The 17,916-nt window shown below is 36.0% G+C and overlaps 1 protein-coding gene across 1 annotated transcript in view; it reads right to left on the bottom strand.

The window, feature by feature from the left end:
• SPAG16 (sperm associated antigen 16) overlaps nt 1–17,916 on the bottom strand; it is a 659,304-nt gene that overhangs the window by 212,121 nt on the left and 429,267 nt on the right. The window contains exon 14 of the mRNA XM_008145284.3: nt 1,506–1,571. Within this exon, the coding sequence (XP_008143506.2) occupies nt 1,506–1,571 (66 nt within the window). The remainder of the gene's footprint in view (nt 1–1,505; nt 1,572–17,916) is intronic.

Raw genomic sequence — 17,916 nt, forward strand, 5'->3', positions numbered from 1 at the left:
TGTTGATTTGCAACTGCGTAGTGACAGGCATTTTGGTGTGAACAAAGTGAGTAAACAAAACCAGGCTAGCCATTGTGACACTGGACACTGGACCTCATATTCATCATTTTGGCTTTGAAATATGTATAATTAATGTATGTCTTCCTTGATTGCTGATTCAATAAATCTGATTTGGCTATTTCCATATTTATTAAATTTTACTATTTAGTATGTTAAATGGTGTGTCTTTTTCAGCTACAATATTGCTTACCAAATAAAATGTCTAACTTACAAAATATTAGTTTACTTCATTTTAGCTTCCATTTAATTTTCCTAGGGTACATAAAGTTGCAAGCCACTTAATAGATTTTTGGCATAAATATCCACATTATATGGGTCCATATTGCTTAAACGGCTTTATAATATGCTAGAAATAAAATTTTGCTTGGTATCTAGAACTAATCCATAATATGTTGGCTCAACAGAGTCAATCAAATGGAAATTCCTTTATTGAAATATAATTGTAGTTGAGCTCATTATTAACATTCCAGGGTTGACAGTGACATCGGCATAATTCAGGTGGAGCAAACAACCTTCCTTTAGTAGAAAAAAAATTCTAGTTTGCATTTTTTCTCTTTCTAAAAGAATAATAACAGCACAATAGTAACAGAATTTTGACAATGCTGTCATTTTGAAATTAGATGTAGGGAATCTACCAGATCTCTTTTTTAGCTAATTGGAAGAGGGATATGGAATTAAGATTCACATTCTACTGGGAACTTGGAGACAAATTAAAATGTTACATATAATTAAATCATAGAGTTTGAAAGGACTTGAGAGGTCATCTATTGTCTCAAATCACTTCCATCTGAGACGGAACAAACTTAAATCATCCTTCCATGATTACTATTTGAACCCTTTTAAGGATAACAGCAATTAGCTCAGCAACGCAAAGCAATGTTTTTAACGATTTTCATCATTGGAAACATCATCCTGATATCTAAATATCTCAAGCTTCAGAAAAACGTATTTGAGATGCCATCAGTTTATATGGAAAGAGAAATATTTAAGGCCTTTCAATGAAAAATTCAAAAGCTGTCCATTTGTCCATTCAAGGTTTCTGTGTTCTAACCAGAAGGAAGTCCCTATTTACTTAACAGTGTTTATTCTTGGGTTTCCTTTCAAGCATTTTTGTTATTTTATGATTCTGCATTAATATTGACAAGTCTATATCACACTTTATTGACACCAAAATTAGAAAAGAAGCTTTCAAAAATGTACTTCATTAGAGTTACGTTCAATAGGTGAGCTCCTCATTGTTCCTACCATTATATATTGTATGTTTTTGTGTTCTAAACTTCTGCAACCCTATACCACCTACATGTTTTTTCCATTGTCATAATTAATTCCCAAATGTGTTCTCCTACTCACCCTGTTAACCTACATTTACCACTAGGATTTTGTTTTATTAAAATGAATTTATATATGTGAAGAGTTAAAAAAATTATTGGGAGAACTGAACTCACCTTAGGAGTGAAGGTGGCATCATTGATGGAATGCATGTGACCATAAAGTGACTGCTCACATTTGCCCTAGGAAGACAAAGCAGAAATAAAGTCCAATAAATTCCATTCAATGTGTAAAAATAAATTGAAGGATACTTAATTGTATTTGTTTTCAAGCAATGTTTTAGTCCAATAATAAAATTAATATAGTCTCATGATAGAAAATGTTAGCTTTTGATATCAGCTACCATTCAGAATCAGTGCTGTGCTGATGAGTGTGCCACCAGGGTTGGTACCTACACTGAAATTCTTGTGTCCTTGCTTTTATATCCTTGAACTGGTGGTGAAATCTCACCAAATGACACCATTATGCCATTAGTACAGTTTTCACGCCATGGGGCTGACTAGTGAAACCCATGATTTCTACCACTGCTGAAGGTATGGAGTCCTTTCTCTTTTTTGTTTTTAGCTATAAGATTTTTTTTTAATTTCAGAATTTTCAAAGTTTGGCATTGTATCATTACAAGTATAAAAATGTTATAACACATGCACAGTAATATTTTTAATACAAAATAAGCATTTGTTTTGTGAAAACCATACTTCACATGTACCCATTCAGATCATGTTTTCTAAACAAAGCTAAAATTAACTACAAAAATGTCTAAGCTTCAGTTTAAATGATTCCAGGAAAATTGACCCATAACATATTACAAAGGGGATTTTAATGGGAGAGGGATGGCTTCACTTTTACACCAATGTTCAAAGGGCATTCTTAACTATCTGAGGGAAACAATCCAAATTCTGTAGAAGAACCAGAAAATAATACACCTGGAATATGGTTGATAGATTTTTATTATGGTATAAAATTAAGATTTAATCCAATAATATAATATTCATTCAACAAGTTATTTTTCAGCGTTTAACACATCAGAGACAATTCTAGATACTTAGGATACATCAATGAATAAAACAAAGAACCTTGTCCCCATTGACCTTCTGGGGGAAAGGGAGGGAATGAATATTTTTAAGAGGTATACAGTATGTCAGAAGATAAGTATTATAAAAATAAGGAAAGTCGGGCAAGGGAAGGGGTATCATGAGTTTGGGGATTGAAGGGCAAAGGGCAAATCAAGTTATCAAGTAGAGTAATGTGGTTTGACCCCACTCAGAAAGTAAGGTTTGAAAGCCTAAAGTCAGTAAGGGAGTTAACCAAGCAGACATGTGGAGAAAGCATTCCTGAAAGAAGGAAAGGCTAGAGCGAATGTCTCCAGCTGAGAGTTCACCTGGAGTGTTTCTAGAACAGCAAGGAGCCAATGTGGCTAGAGAGAAGGCAGTCAGAAGAGTAGGTTTGCTCAGAAGGCTTCATCAACTCTCTTTCACTACCTTGTACTTACTTAGTCCTCTGCCATGGGAGGCTGGAAGAGAGATTACAGAAAAGACTACAAAAAGAGATATTAAAGATAGTGGTCACCATCATGCCCCTCACTGTTATCCGACATTCATAGAATACTTGGAATTAGGCAAAGTGGGAAAGGCTTTAACTACTAAGCTCTAAACAGCACTCACCATTGCTTTAAAATAATTAAATTTCAGATATTTTTACAGATTTTGGACACGCTATTAATCCCTTTGCACAGACTGCAAAACTACCCATATGAATTTAAATTTCTTAAAAATATACTGAACACTGACACTCTCTCAGAATCCCCCCTGCCCATGTCATCTTGCTTCAATGTCTTAATATTGTTATAACATTAATTATGCTGAGAACTTCAAAGCATCCAAATTTCTAAAATAGAAATAAATTAATTGCAAAGCCAAAAAGGTGAAGTATAAATTATTATAATTAGCTTTCATATATTATTATTTTAGGAACTTTTATGGTTGTTTTTGAGAACTAGTATCATATAGTCATATCACATTACGCTTGTAGAGTGTTAATATTTAAAAATATACTTAAATTATCAAATTTGCCTCAAAATATTTTTGCATTAATAAAAGTTTTACATTTGGCCCCCTTCTAAATTGCAAACCTCTAAACTATTTGATTAATTAGTAAGGAAAATGGAGGTTTCTGACGCAAATCCTGAAGGCCAAGTTTTAATTCGGAATGGAATCTCTAAGGCACTCTTGAAAAGCCCTGGAAATATGAGGGAATAATGGAAATGCTGACGGACCACATTTGTGCTGCTATAACAAAACCTGACTAGAAGATAAATGTTTCATGAATTAAGAAAAGTTAAAAAAGCTTTTTCTCTCCAGCTTTGTTCCCAAGATAAAAGTGAATGTGCTCTTTTGGTGGTAGAGGGAATATGTGGGTTACTAATATGTAGTCTGCACATAGCCTTAATCAAAAGCAATACCCAAACCGGGACACTAACGCTTAGAATAACTTCTTTGATGAAATCTTGTCAGAATTGTTTCATTTCAAAGCAGTGAAAAAGAGGGAAGAGTTGTATTAAAAAAAATCATGTGGCCTAACACGTCATTGCTCCAGAGAACCCATGTGCATGGATCGCATAATAGTTTCTATCATTGGCCCTGGGGATCGAAACATCTGGGACGTAATTCTTGAACTGCTTCTTAATAGCCATGTAACTTTAAACAAATCACTTCACTCCCCTGTGCTTTAGTTTCCTCATTAATTCTAGAAACAAACCCAAATGTTAAATACCACTACCCGTGTCCAATGGGGTAATATTTAACCTATGGTTTTGTTTCGAAAATTAAATGAGAGTAGAGTGCTTAGACAAAGTAAGAGCTTGACAAATATTAGCTCACAACCATTGAAAATGCTGATCACTTCCAAATCAACATCTCTGCCTTTAGCTGTCTTGAAAGGAAGGGGTCTCAGAGGCATCAGTGCTGTTTCTTCTGTTTGTCCCTCAGTCATCCCCTATGTGGTACTGCCCTGCTTCGTGGCCCTCTGTCTACTAACCCCATCACTTGGGCACTTGGGCTGATTGGACTCAGCCAGAAGAAAGCACCAGCAGGGTGTCGACAAGCAGAAAGAGAGGACAGATAAGCAACCACTGCTTCAGCTGTGATTTTTGTCAGTGACCCTATCTTCTTCCTAATTCCACACTCCTGCTGTGAGGTCCTCTCCCATGGCCACAGCCCATGTGTGTCCAATAATGCTCTTCTCCTCCTGCCCCTTCAGACCTAGAAGTAGTGCTGGCTTCCCAGGGTTGCTAGCCATTGAGTGCCGTCCATTTGGTCCCTTAACCCTGCTCACATTTCAATAACATTCAACTGGAGTTTTCCCCAGGTGTCATCTGCTCCCTGCTGGGAACCTGTCTGAGATAGCCTGTCAGACATAATATGCTAAAGCAGACTTTTTAACTCACTGCTTCCCAGTTGCCTACTTGATCTTTGCCAAATCATTCCCACTGAGTAAATGGCATCACAGTTGTTCAAACAAAAAACTTAGGCAATCAAAGACCTGAGAACTAGAATACCTCTCCTTCTTCTCTCACCTCCAGCTGACTCCTCATCCAGTATACAGCTCTTTCTGAAATATGTAGCACTGCTGTGCTCACTTCTGTCACTCTCCATCATTACCACTCCAGTGCATGGTGACAGCAGGAGCATCCTTATCGATCTACTTGCTCCTCCTCTCACCCCACTCCTCATCCATTTCTCTCACGGCCACCAGACTGATCAATGAAACTTGAATCAGATCATGCCAAGATCCAGCTTATAGCCATCCAAACAATTGCCATTGCACTCAGAATAAATTCTAAACTCTTTACTTAGCTCCAAAGGCTCTATACTGTTGGTCTCCTGTCTGGCTATCTGACCTCACCCTTTACCATTCTCCCTTCTCATGTGCAGTGTTCCAGGATATCGTCATTTGTCTACATGGTCAATGCTTTCTGAGCAAAGATTAATAGCAACCCTAAAGATAGAGAAATTTGGAGAGATATAGGGGCATCTCTCCCTGAGAAATTTGTGGGTTTTGTTTAATTCTAGGAGTTACAAGACTTGAAACCTTCCTCTCCTCCCCCTAGAGGGGATTTATTTATATTTTAAAACAAATGACTCTGTCTCAATCTCTATCTCTTTCTCTCCTGGAGAAATAGCTATGCTCTAATGTCATAATTTGGGGGTTTCCTTTCAGGGGGCATAATTCCACTGTACCTGCAGAGTGCACTCGCTCTTACTGCTTTTCCCCTTGGGAAATTAGGCAAATTAACACACACTGCTTGGTGAGTAAATGCAAGGTCTGAACTCTGATCCAGCAACCTCCTGTTTCTTGTCAAGATGAACAAATTAGTAAATGTAAACATAAAAACATAACACTATCACATTGGCCTCCCTGTTCTTCTAACAGGCCTAGCATGTCCCTGCCTTTATACTTCCTTTTTCTCTACTTTATGTTTTTGTGTAGCTTTAAACAGGTCCTTGTCCTTCTCATTCTGCTCTCAACTAAAATTCATAGTTTTCACTGATATCTGAAATCTAGTATTCCTGCCCCTTCTCTTACATCCTGTCATTACAGTACCAGAAACTTTAATGAAAACCCTTTTCTTTTCTTCTTGAACACTAAGCCAGACTTGAGATCAGGTGTGGCCAGGTGACTGAGCTCTGCCCAGTGAAATATGGGCAGTTATGAAATAAGTCCCATGTGGTCTTGGCCCTTAAAATATCCCACACAATTTTTCAGCTGCAGGTAGAGGGGCCCTGGAACAAGTCTGGGTTTCTGAACCACCACAAAGAGAAAAGCCACCAATTAGCACCTTCTGACTACACATCCCATGAATGGGAACTAAGCTTCTACTGGGTCAAACCCCTGAGTATCCAGGGCTTAGCAGTTTCAACACATGTTGATACCCAACAAATAGGTCACCCTGTTTTGTTTCTTTCATGTCACTCTTTAGCATATAAATTTACTCAATGAATTTATTTTCTGATTTATTGTTAGTTTCCTTCCACTAGAATTAAACCACACAAGAGAAACATGTCCACGACTCTATCATCCCCGACTCTATCATCCCCAAGGCCCAAGACAGCTCTAGTAGGATCTCATAAACAGTTGTTGAGTGAAAAACTAAACATAACTTGTTCTGGCCCAAGAGTTGTGAGTGGAAATAACATGTAATACCTCTCTCATGCTCTTTGCAACCCCACCTTTCTATTAATTAGAGGTGCAATAATCTCCAAAAATATACGTGCTCTTTGGTAAAAAACAGCAGCATTCAAGGTGGCTGCTAAATCACCCTGGATCATAGGTGAGTATGACTAGCAGAGCCCTTCCATCCAACCTAAAGAGGACACAGACAATTAATAAGATGTAAATGTTACTGTGATTTGGAGGTTATGTGCTACTATAACACAGCCTCGCTTAGCCTGACTGACATGAACCCTATGTGGGAAGATTAATATTATCTCCTCAAATATTAAAAGCTTTTCTATTATCTATACTGCAATGTGGAAAGCTGAAAAAATGTTGAAATAGTGCATGTCAGAAGCCTAATACTCAAGACAAAAGTTTAAAAACTCAAACAGTAAGTCTAATATAGAATCATTAAATAATCATAAAATATAAAATTGTAAATAATCATAAAACAAGTAACCAGACATAACATCATCAAAATCATCAAAGAGCTGATGTTCACAAACTTTATTTTCACTATAATGACTTATTTACCAATGGATTAAATAACCTTTGAAAAAGTTTAACAGATTTCAAAATATAAAGTGAGCCTTCCTAACTCAGGCTTGTTTTTTGTTTACAAGGCTATCTAAAAAATTTATTTTTGATGTGTTAAAGTTCCTTAGTGACATATAACTTACAGTAAAATGCACACACCTTGGGGGACTTAGCTTAATGAATTTTTATCTATGTATTATCTGTGTAACTGCCATTCAGACTAAGATATAGAACATTTCCATCACTCTAAAACGTTTCTTTATGCCCTTTTCAGTAAAAAGATCCCCACAAGTTTTTTTTTTTATTAACTACATTTTTTTTTGGAGAAAAGAAATACAGGGATATAGTTGAAAAAAAAAACAACACCAAAATATTATAGGAGACTATGCAATGAAAAGTTAGTCTCTCATTGAAGGTCATCCCTAAATGCAACTACTGTAGATAGTGTCTTTTGTTAATTTTGTAGTACAATATGTGCCCATACATTCAATTTTTTTTTTTTACTGTATCATGTTATCCACCTCAGTGCTTGCATAAATTAAATAATGCTATTTGTGAATTTTATGAGGTAGTATATTGTGATGGTAAAAATGTGATACTGTAGTAAAATTACAGCATTTGGAACTCAGCTCATTGGAAATGTATTGGTAATATTTCTCATGTATAAATACTATGCTAAGTACTTCAAATACTGTAACTCTTTTAATTTCTACCATATAAAATTGGTAATATTTTAAAATCTTATTTAGTGTTGGAGAACTTTATGAAAAGAAATTAGCATTTTGCTTACACAAGTAAAATATATTACAATTTATAGATTCATTAGTTGTCTTCTTTTCTATTATTTGTCCTACCTTTTAACTTTTGTTGGCCACTGAGAATAAAAAATAACCACACTCCCTGGAAAAGACTCTTTGTTCTATAGCCATGTTAGCAAACACTAGAACTAGTTTTAACTTGTCCAATCAATTAGTAACACTTCCATAGCCCTGCTTATGAGTAAACAACCAGAACTTATTTTAAACCTATATAATTAATCAATGACAACTAACATCAGTGAACACTCGTCGAAAAGCCAAATAGCATCAGACTTAGGATTTGAAAGTGAGCCAACTGGCCAAAGAGTCAATACAGGGAACATGTTTCTAAGTCTGATATTAACCTTCTTCCACTTCTGTAAGAGACAAAATCAAGCCTCAATAACCAACACAACTACTCTTCTAAGCCTGACCTAACCTCTATAACATACACAATCAAAAGTAAACTCTTCCCCAAAACTGAAGATAAGATCAGCAATTGGGCTTGCTCAACGAGTACAACTCTGACTAGTACAACTCTTCCTCACTTAAGTATATGATGAACTCAGGGATTTTTGTTTGTTTCAAGTATTGAGTGGTGGTTTCATCTTTTGATACCACAGAGAGGGTGAAGGGTGTATTAGTTATGGCTACCATAACAGAGTACCACAGACTGTGTGGCTCAGACAACAAAAATTCATTTTCTCACAGTTCTGGAGGCTAAAAGCCTAATAGCAAGATGTTGACAGGGTTGGTTTCATTTTGAGGCCTCTCCTTGGTATGTAGGCCATCTTCTTCCTATGACTTCACATGGTTTTCCCTCTCTGTGTATCTGTGTTCTAATCTCCTCTTCTTATATGGACATCAGTCAGATTGGATTAGGGTCCATCCCAAGGACCTCTTTTAACCTTAATTACCTCTTTAAAGACCCTATTTCAAATATAGTCACATTCTGAGGGAATGGGGGTTAGGTCTTCAATATGTAAATTGAGAGGACACAATTCAGCCCATAACAAAGGGCTGGAGAGATATTTATTCCACTACTCATAAAATACCTTAGAGTGCAATAGCCATTAGGGCATTAGTCTGTTGGAAGAATTACACTGTGACATTATCTGATAGTATTTATTGCATTATATATATATATATATATATATATATATATATATATATATATATAATTTATATATATTACATTAATGTACTTTGAGTTAATATTCAATCTCAGATAAAAAGTTCATTTTTATGTCATATCTGAGCATATATTTAATTAGACAAACTAAGAGGACAGGGTCCACAGTAATACTGCTTGAATTTGAACTTGGGCTTTGCTTTGTCCTTGGAACACTATGAGCCTCCATGTTAACATCTGTAAAATAGGAATAACCTACATGATGGCATCATCATGAGGATTTCAGTAATTCATGTAAAATGCTTAGATTGCTTCCTGAGACATAGCCAGTGCTCAGTAAATGTTAATTATTAGTAATAATATGCAGGTTGCAAGCTCTGTGATAGCAGGAATGACTTCTATTACCTTCATCACTTCATAATTATAGCTGCAGAGATGAGCTGGCTCATGAGAGGTATTTTATAATTATTTTTGAAGTAGTAACACACACACACACACACACACACACACACACACACACTTTTAGGTCTTTCCTAGGAAAGATGTTAAGTTCCTAAGTTTGCCCTTCATCAACTTTCTTTTTTAACATGTAACCTCTGCCTTTTCAAGGCAATTCTGGAAAATGTGTTAACCTCTCAGGATTTTTATTTTATGAAAGAATCTTCAAGGAGAACCACTAGGAATGGAGCCCTAATCATTGAATTTCACACCCATTTGGCAGTTGCACAGAATACAGTTGTGCACATACACTGCTTTTCCTGTGAACAGCACCTCTGTACCTCCCCCTCCACATTCGTCCTGCAAGCTCCTCACATTGCAATACAGAGGCAATGTCTCCCCAGAGTATTATTTCTTTGCATGTTCCTAGAAAATAACTGTTTATAGTATAAACTTAAAATAATTGCTTATTTTAAAAACTTCAAAAATTCTCTAAATGAAATTTATTAAAGAGAATTATATTGTGCAATTGTGCCATATGCATTTTACTTCATATTTTCTAATCAATTAAAAGTATATATATATATATATATATATATATATATATATATATACTAATAAAGAGAAGCATGCAAATTGACTGTCACTTCGCAATGCCCACCAGCCAATCAGGAGTGAGTATGCAAATTAACCCAACAAAGATGGTGGCGGCCCTGCCCCCCAGCCACTCTGGGCCTCTGGGCAGCTGGCATGCAGGTGTGGAGCAGCCAGGCGGGGCAGGACGCCTGCTATGAGGGGGAGGGGGGCAGAGGGAGCTACAGGAGCAGCGCTCCGGCCAGGGCGAAGACAGAAGGCAGGGGCCAGAGTGAAGGCCTGGGTCCCGGGTGCCAGAGGAAAACCAGTGCCGGCAGCCAGGGGAAGGAAGGCCTATTGCACGAATCTTCATGCAATGGGCCTCTAGTATATATATATATATATATATATGTAGATATATAGATAGATATATTTCAGAGAGGAAGGGAGAGGGAGAGAGAGATAGAAACATCAATGATGAGAGAGAATCATTGATCACCTGTCTCCTGCACACCCTCTACTGGGAATCAAGCCTGCAACCTGGGCATGTGCCCTGACTGAGAATTAAACTGTGACCTCCTGGTTCATAGGTCAATGCTCAACCACTGAGCCATGCCAGCTGGGCTAAAAGTACTCTTAAAGAAAAGAAAGCAAACCATGTTCAAGGGTGAGCAGAATAAAAACTTATATCAGCTGTGAGAAAAGCATTTTCATTACCAGCTATCTGTAGATTATTTCCATTACAGGTATTACCTTATTAGCAAGTTTAAATATTATGCCAAATAATTTTATGGAGATCCTTTTTTAATTGAACAGGGTCAAATATCTAATATAACAATTTAACATTTAGTTTTTGCAAATTTTTTTTAAAATAACTTTGTGAAACCAAAGAATTTTAACCTAACAGGTTTATATATTGTTAAAAAAATATATACTCTATTATTATTACTGAAATAATCCCACTGGCATATAAACTGAAAACATAATCATTAACAAGCCTCCTGTTTTTTTATTTTATTTCATATAAATAACTAACAATGTCTGTGAAAGATTGATTGCAGCTTTTAAAATATTTGCTGAATCCATGTGTAATTAAGATGAGTTAAATATGCAAATCAAGCCTAATGAGCTTCATTTATTAATGTTAGTTTGCCTTGCCTCTACAAAATCTCTGTGAATTTTTTCAGCATATGGTATTTCTGATTGCTTTGTTTTGGGGTGAACTGCTGAAGAAACAAGCTTTTTTTCAGGAGGAGTAAAAGCTTTTGCAGAGGATCTTAGAAAGATCCCATTTAGAAAGAAGGGTTTTTAAAAAACGCTCCCAGGAGCATTAAAACTGAATAAAATGTTACTATTTAGTTTTTTTCAACCACCTTCATTTAGATTACATTTACTTAATTCAATTTCATCCAAGTTGCAACCCCTTTGGGAATTTCCTTCAATGAAGACAAGCACTTTGTCACAATATGTCCACAGTAATTAATAGAATGCAGAGCCTGGGTGGAGCGGGCAGCATATAATGAACCATAACATGTTCTGGAGAAGTGCCTTTCCTGTACACAATTGCAAAATTTCCCCACATTAACAAACCAAACCTCTCACTGTAAAGCCACCAGCCTCCTGTAATTCATGTGGAGGACATTAAGTGAAGCATTTACAAGAAACATAGTTATTGGAAACAATGCCAAGGAAACATAGTGTTAAGGGTCAGAGGGAAACACAACTATTACAGTTCTGAGTCAGTTTCACTAGCTCTTTCCTGATAAGGGCAAGAGGAAAAAAAAATCATCTCAGGGCAAATAGATTGTAAATTTCCACAAATTTATTCGTGTTATCCATTTAATTCTCTCACCATTGTACCCCACAGTTCAAGTTACCAAGATTTGATTGCCTACTTAAGGATTTACTGTGTTGTTGTTTTTTAGATTTACTTTGTTGATGTCTTAAAATTTATTTTTATTATTGACTCTATAGCTGTCCCCACATCATCCCAGCCCCACACCCCTCCCCTGGCTTTCACCACACAGCTGTCTGTGACCATGGGCTATGCATATATGTTCCTTGGCTAATCTCTTCACCTTTCTTATCTGGTCGCACCCACCACCCTCCCCTTTGGCATTCCTCCGTCTGTTCCAGTGTTCCATGCCTCTGGTTCTATTTTGTGCATCAGTTTATTTTACTCATTATATTCCACATATAGGTGAAATCATATGACATTTATCTTTCTCTTACTAGCTTATATCATTAACATAATAATATACAGGTTCATCCATGCTGTCACAAGGGGTTAGAGTTCCTTCTTTTTCATAGCTGCATAGTATTCTATTGTGTAACTGTACCACAGCTTTTTCATCCACTCAACTACTGCTGGGCACTTGAAGGATTTGCTGTTATTTTTAATAAAGAATTTTTTTCTAGTAGAAAAAAGGGTTCTTTTTTTCAAGGTTTCTGAAAGGAGATATTTATATCTATATCTATATATAGCCATAGCCACATCTATATCTAAACATGTAATATTTAGAATGAAATATAATATTTCAATTGTGGTAAAAATACGAAGAACACGTATAACATAGGATGTATCCTTATTATATCAAGTTAAAGGCAGGAGTTAGAAAGCATAGCGTTTATTCCAAAAGATAATTTAAGAGGAAAATGCTATAAGTGTAAATTTGTGAACCAGGTAGCTAAAACAGTTAAAAGAGAACCCTGAACTATCCTAGAGGTAGTAAGTATAAGAAGCAGCTTATTAATTTGCATAAGTATAAAATGCAAGTAGACTAATTACCCAAACTTAAAAGATTTCCAATGGCAAAAGAAACCACAAACAAGGCAAATGATAAAAATGTTTATATATAATCTTGACTATTTCTTGAGAATAAATTCTAAGAAGTTATTACAGCAGAAATTATAGATTCCTAATGCTTTTAATACATAATGTAAAAATGCCCTATTGATCAAATTTATTAATTTTATCCCACAAATTTTTTGAAGGCCAGTCTTCTACCCCTGACCCAAATAAATATTATAATTTTTAAATTAATGTTTAATTATTTATAAGTTCTTTTATTGCCAAATATATGATCAAAGTTTCAAAACTTCTAACAATACTTTTAAAGTCATTTAAGCATTTCGGATTTTATTTATAACTAGAGGCCCAATGCACGAAATTTGTGCAAGAGTAGGCCTTCCTTCCCTCAGCTGCCGGCACCGGCTTCCCTTTGGCATCTGGGACCCGGGCCTCCCTTGTAGCACCAGCTTCATCCAGAAGGTCATCTGGAAGGGTGTCTGGTTTAAATACCATATTATGCTTTTATTATTATAGTTACCAAAGAATGATTATAATACTGAAAAACAGTAGTCACCTGACCAGTCTTTAGTGCTTTCCCTCCCTAGAGATAACCAACTTGGAATTTCTTTATTTGTTTTATTTTACATAATATTAGTATTCACCTCCATAGCCCTGAATGAAATTTTAAACTGCTATCAACGGATGCACACATATTAGATGCTATTTTTGATTTTCTGTTTATTATGGATAATTTTTAAACTATCTTAAAATAGCATCCCATTTCCCTCACCTTATGCTTTTAATATAACATTTATAGTTAAATTAACACTCTATGTTTATACTATTATATTCTTAATAATATTGTACATCCCCTGAGGGGTCCCGGACTGCTAGAGGGTGCAGGCAGGGCTGAGGGATCCCCTTCCCCGCCCCCAGTGAATGAAAGTTGTGCACTGGGTCTCTCATTTTCTATGTATTAGAAGAGATCATTATGGCAAGGTATAGGGATGGACACAGGATTACAGAGGTGACCCTGTCCCATTCTGCCATGAGGAATTTACAGTGAATTGTTTGAGAAGGTGGGAATAGAAAGACTATAAAACATACTAACGATTTCCTACTAAGAAGCAAGCATTGTTATTCTATAAGGTACTGGATTCTGATATTTTAATATGCTGCTGGATTTCAGTTTGCCAAAATTTTATTATTTTTATATCTATATTCTAAAATACAGTTGGGCTGCATTTTTCTTTTACTTTTTTGCCATATTTCAATATCATTGTCATTCCAGTTTTATAAGATGACCAGGATATAGTTCTATTTTTTTCATGTCCTAGAATAGTTTGAACAGCATTAGTATTATCTGTCCTTTGCAGGGTGGTGAGAGGACTCATTCATAAAGTCATCTGGTCCTAGCACCTGTTTTAATATATTTTTATTGATTTCAGAGAGCAAGGGAGAGAGATGGAAACATCAGTAATGAAATGGAGTCACTGATTAGCTGCCTCCTGCACACCCCATACTTGAGATCAAGCCCACAACCCAGGCATGTGCCCTTGACCAGAATTGGACCCAGGATCCTTCTGTCTGCATGCCGATGCTCTATCCACTTAGCCAAACTGGCTAGGATGCTAACACCTGCTTTAGATGTTAGATCCAGTTCTTTCCAGAATATGGTTCTATTCAGGTTATCTACTTTTTTTGTTTTTTTATTTGTTTCAATTTTTAAAATTTATAATTCTCTAGAACATTTATGTTAATAAGTATTAAATTAGTGTTACTCTACTAGGCACTGGTCTAGTTTCTCTGTTAATTTTATTCCCATTTGAAATATTTTAAACTATTAGTATTAATCATTTTAAAGATCTAGTCCTTATACACTTATATTTTCTTCCCCTTATTTCATGTTTGTATATATTGTGTGTGTATTTTCCAATATCTACTGGGTTTATAGGACTGTCATTTTGTCTTATAAATTGGCATGTTATGAAATCACTGAGTCCCATTATTTCCTTCAAATCTGTCCTTCTTTTAGCCTGTTTCAAAGGTTAATTATTTGTACTTTAGTATAGCTAATGAATTTTTATTCCTGTGGAGTAGTAGATTTTTTTCTTAATTTTTTTATTCCAATTCACATGGCTGTCTAGAATACATCTACTGGAGAGAATGAACTTAGTGCTGTGAGTGCTGGGGACGGGGTGCCCACATCTGTGGAAGAGACTTGGTGTGGTTTTCTTCTTCATCTTAAGTCTGCAGAGCTCCTTCAAACTGGACAGAGGTCTAGTCAAGTTTGGAATAAGTTTGGTTACATATGTTCTGATAGTTTCTTCTGAAATACCACTTATATGTGTGATGGCTCCTTGTTTTCCTACCTCCATAACTGTCATCTTCTATGTCATTTTTCCAACCCTTTTGCTCCTTTGCAAACTATGAATGTCTCCATTCTCTTCCTCCACTCCCTGGAAAAGGTATTTAAAGTTGTCTTTTACATATTGATTCAGTTTTCTGTGGTATCAGTTCTGCTACTGCATAGTTAATATGTCATAAAAACAAAAGGAGACAATCACATATGTTTAGAATTATTTAAAATTTTGACCTTGGAAGAAGGGGACTGGGTAGAGGTAGGCAAAGGGGGATGGGGACATCTGTAATAGAGTCAATAATAAAAATAAAGAAAAAAAAGATATATTTTTAAGATACATTTTAAAGGATGGACAGAATTTCAGAGAGGGGAAGATGGTGTTCAAGGTAAAAGAAGCATAGGGCAAAGGCATGGGGAGAGAAAGCTTCTGTCATGTAGAGATGTCAGGCCACAGGGCTGCATGGCTGTGACACTGAATGTGTGCATGTCATATAATCAGATAATTAAACAGATAGGTCATAGGGAGAAGTCTTAAAGAGGTCATGATGAAGAAACTGTACCCAATGTGGTGGTAGTGGGATTTCCTAAAATGTCTATGACTGTGAATGACATGATTAGAACTGTTCTCTTTGAAAATCTCATCAAGTCCCATCTTCTAGTAAAAGTAGAGGCTGGAGTCAGAGGCCAGTAGTCTGGACGTCCAAGGGAAGGGTACTGAGCCTGTGAACCAAGGAGGGGCAGTGGGATGTAGACAGTAGGGAAAGATGTAAAAGGCAACGTAAAGAGCACATTTGCAAGATTGAACAAATGATGAATGCTTGGGAAGCTGGAGAAGTAAATCCAAAGATGACTATGTTTCCCACTCCATGATGTTGGAGGACGATTGCCCTAAAACCAAATTTGGTCACAGGTTCAGTAGACCAGCACATGGAGACCTTCACGGTAACTCTTCAGACTCATTCCCCTTTGTCCTTTCCCTTTTGAAAAATTTTATACTCTAGTCAAAGCAAATTGCATATGGCTTTACACATCATTGACTTTATAAATGCTGTCCTGGTATCTCCTCTTGGAAGTGTCTTTACTTTTTAATGTCCAATTTTTATTAAAGACTGAACTGAACTACCCACCTCATTCGAAGCATTACTTCCGACTCCCCCACACAACATGATTGTGACTGTGTTAAGATAGCCCGTTAGTGGTACCTCTAGAACAGCACTAATCACTGAGAAGAGATATTGTTTTATTCTCCTTTTAATCTTTGGGACATGGATTTAATCCTCAGCAAGGAGCAGGTTCATAATGAATAATGGAGAAGTTGATAAATAAAATGGATAAAATGACATGGCTACTTTGAATCTGAGTCATTAGGAAATAAAGTTGTAATTTACTGAAATAAACAGTAACCTGAAGAAATTGGGGTAAAGGCCCATGTGAATAAGTGTAAATATGACTGAGGTGGGATGAGTGACAGCAACTTCATATTATTACCGACATGAAGGAGCTGAAGCCTAGGACCTGGATGGATTGGAAAAAGGGGCAGAGAGGAGAGGGACAATGTTAGAAATAAAAACAAAACAAAACAAAAAACCACCACATTGTCAATATGATGTTTATTTTTTTATTGATGAATTACAAATAAGACATTTCTGCTGATATAAGGGAGGGTTAGATAGTAATGTTGTAAGGCAAGGGAAAGAAATAAAAAAGTAGAGTCAGCAAATCTAGGAGATTCTTTTAAGGATTATGTGCTGAAGGGAGGAAACCAAAAAGCCAAGTGTAACTGGGTTGAGGACTTTGTTGTCAGCCATGGCCTTCTTGGTAGTGCCCATGTTGACAGGCAGAGAGAAACGATTTGGAGAGAGGAAGAAATTAAAGATGTAAACAAATGGAAGGGCTTCATGGAATGTTTCAGAGAGGTGAGGCTTTGGGAGTGTAGAAAAGCACAAGGAATAAAATGTGGATTGAGATAAATTTTAAAGTAAAGAGGAGAAAAGGGAAGTCTGTAACTGCTGCATGGTCTTCTCAGAACTTGAAGAGTTTATTCTCTGAAAATTTGGGAGTGCCTGGATTTATTATTAGAGCTTCAGTATGATATGGAAGATAGAAATAGTTGTGAGAAAAGAGTTAAACAGTAAGCATATACAAGGAATTAAAAATAATGTACCATCACACCTGTCAGAATGGCTATCATCAATAAATCAACAAACAAGTGCTAGCCAGGATGCAGAGAAAAGGGAACCCTTGTGCACTGGTGGTGGGAATGCAGATCAGTGCAGCCACTGTGGAAAACAGTATGGAGATTTCTCAAAAAATTAAAAATGGAAATGCCTTTTGACCCAGTGATTCTACTTGTGGGCATATATGTGAAAAAATAAATACCACAAACACTAATTAGAAACATTGTGTTCACTGCAGTGTTATTTACAATAGCCAAGATATGGAAGCAATCCAATTTTATTTTTTATGACTGAGTAATATTTCATTATATATACATACCATGAATATAATGAAATATTACTCAGCCATAAAAAATAAAATATTATAATTTGCAACAGCATGGATGGACCTAGAGGTATTATGTTTAGTGAAATAAGTCAGTCATAGAAAGGCAAATACCATATGATTTCACTTATTTGTGGAACCTAAAGAATAAAATATACAAACAAAATTAAAGCAGACTCATAGA

This window comes from Eptesicus fuscus, chromosome 11 (genome assembly GCF_027574615.1).
Source record: "Eptesicus fuscus isolate TK198812 chromosome 11, DD_ASM_mEF_20220401, whole genome shotgun sequence".
Lineage (NCBI taxonomy): Eukaryota > Metazoa > Chordata > Mammalia > Chiroptera > Vespertilionidae > Eptesicus > Eptesicus fuscus.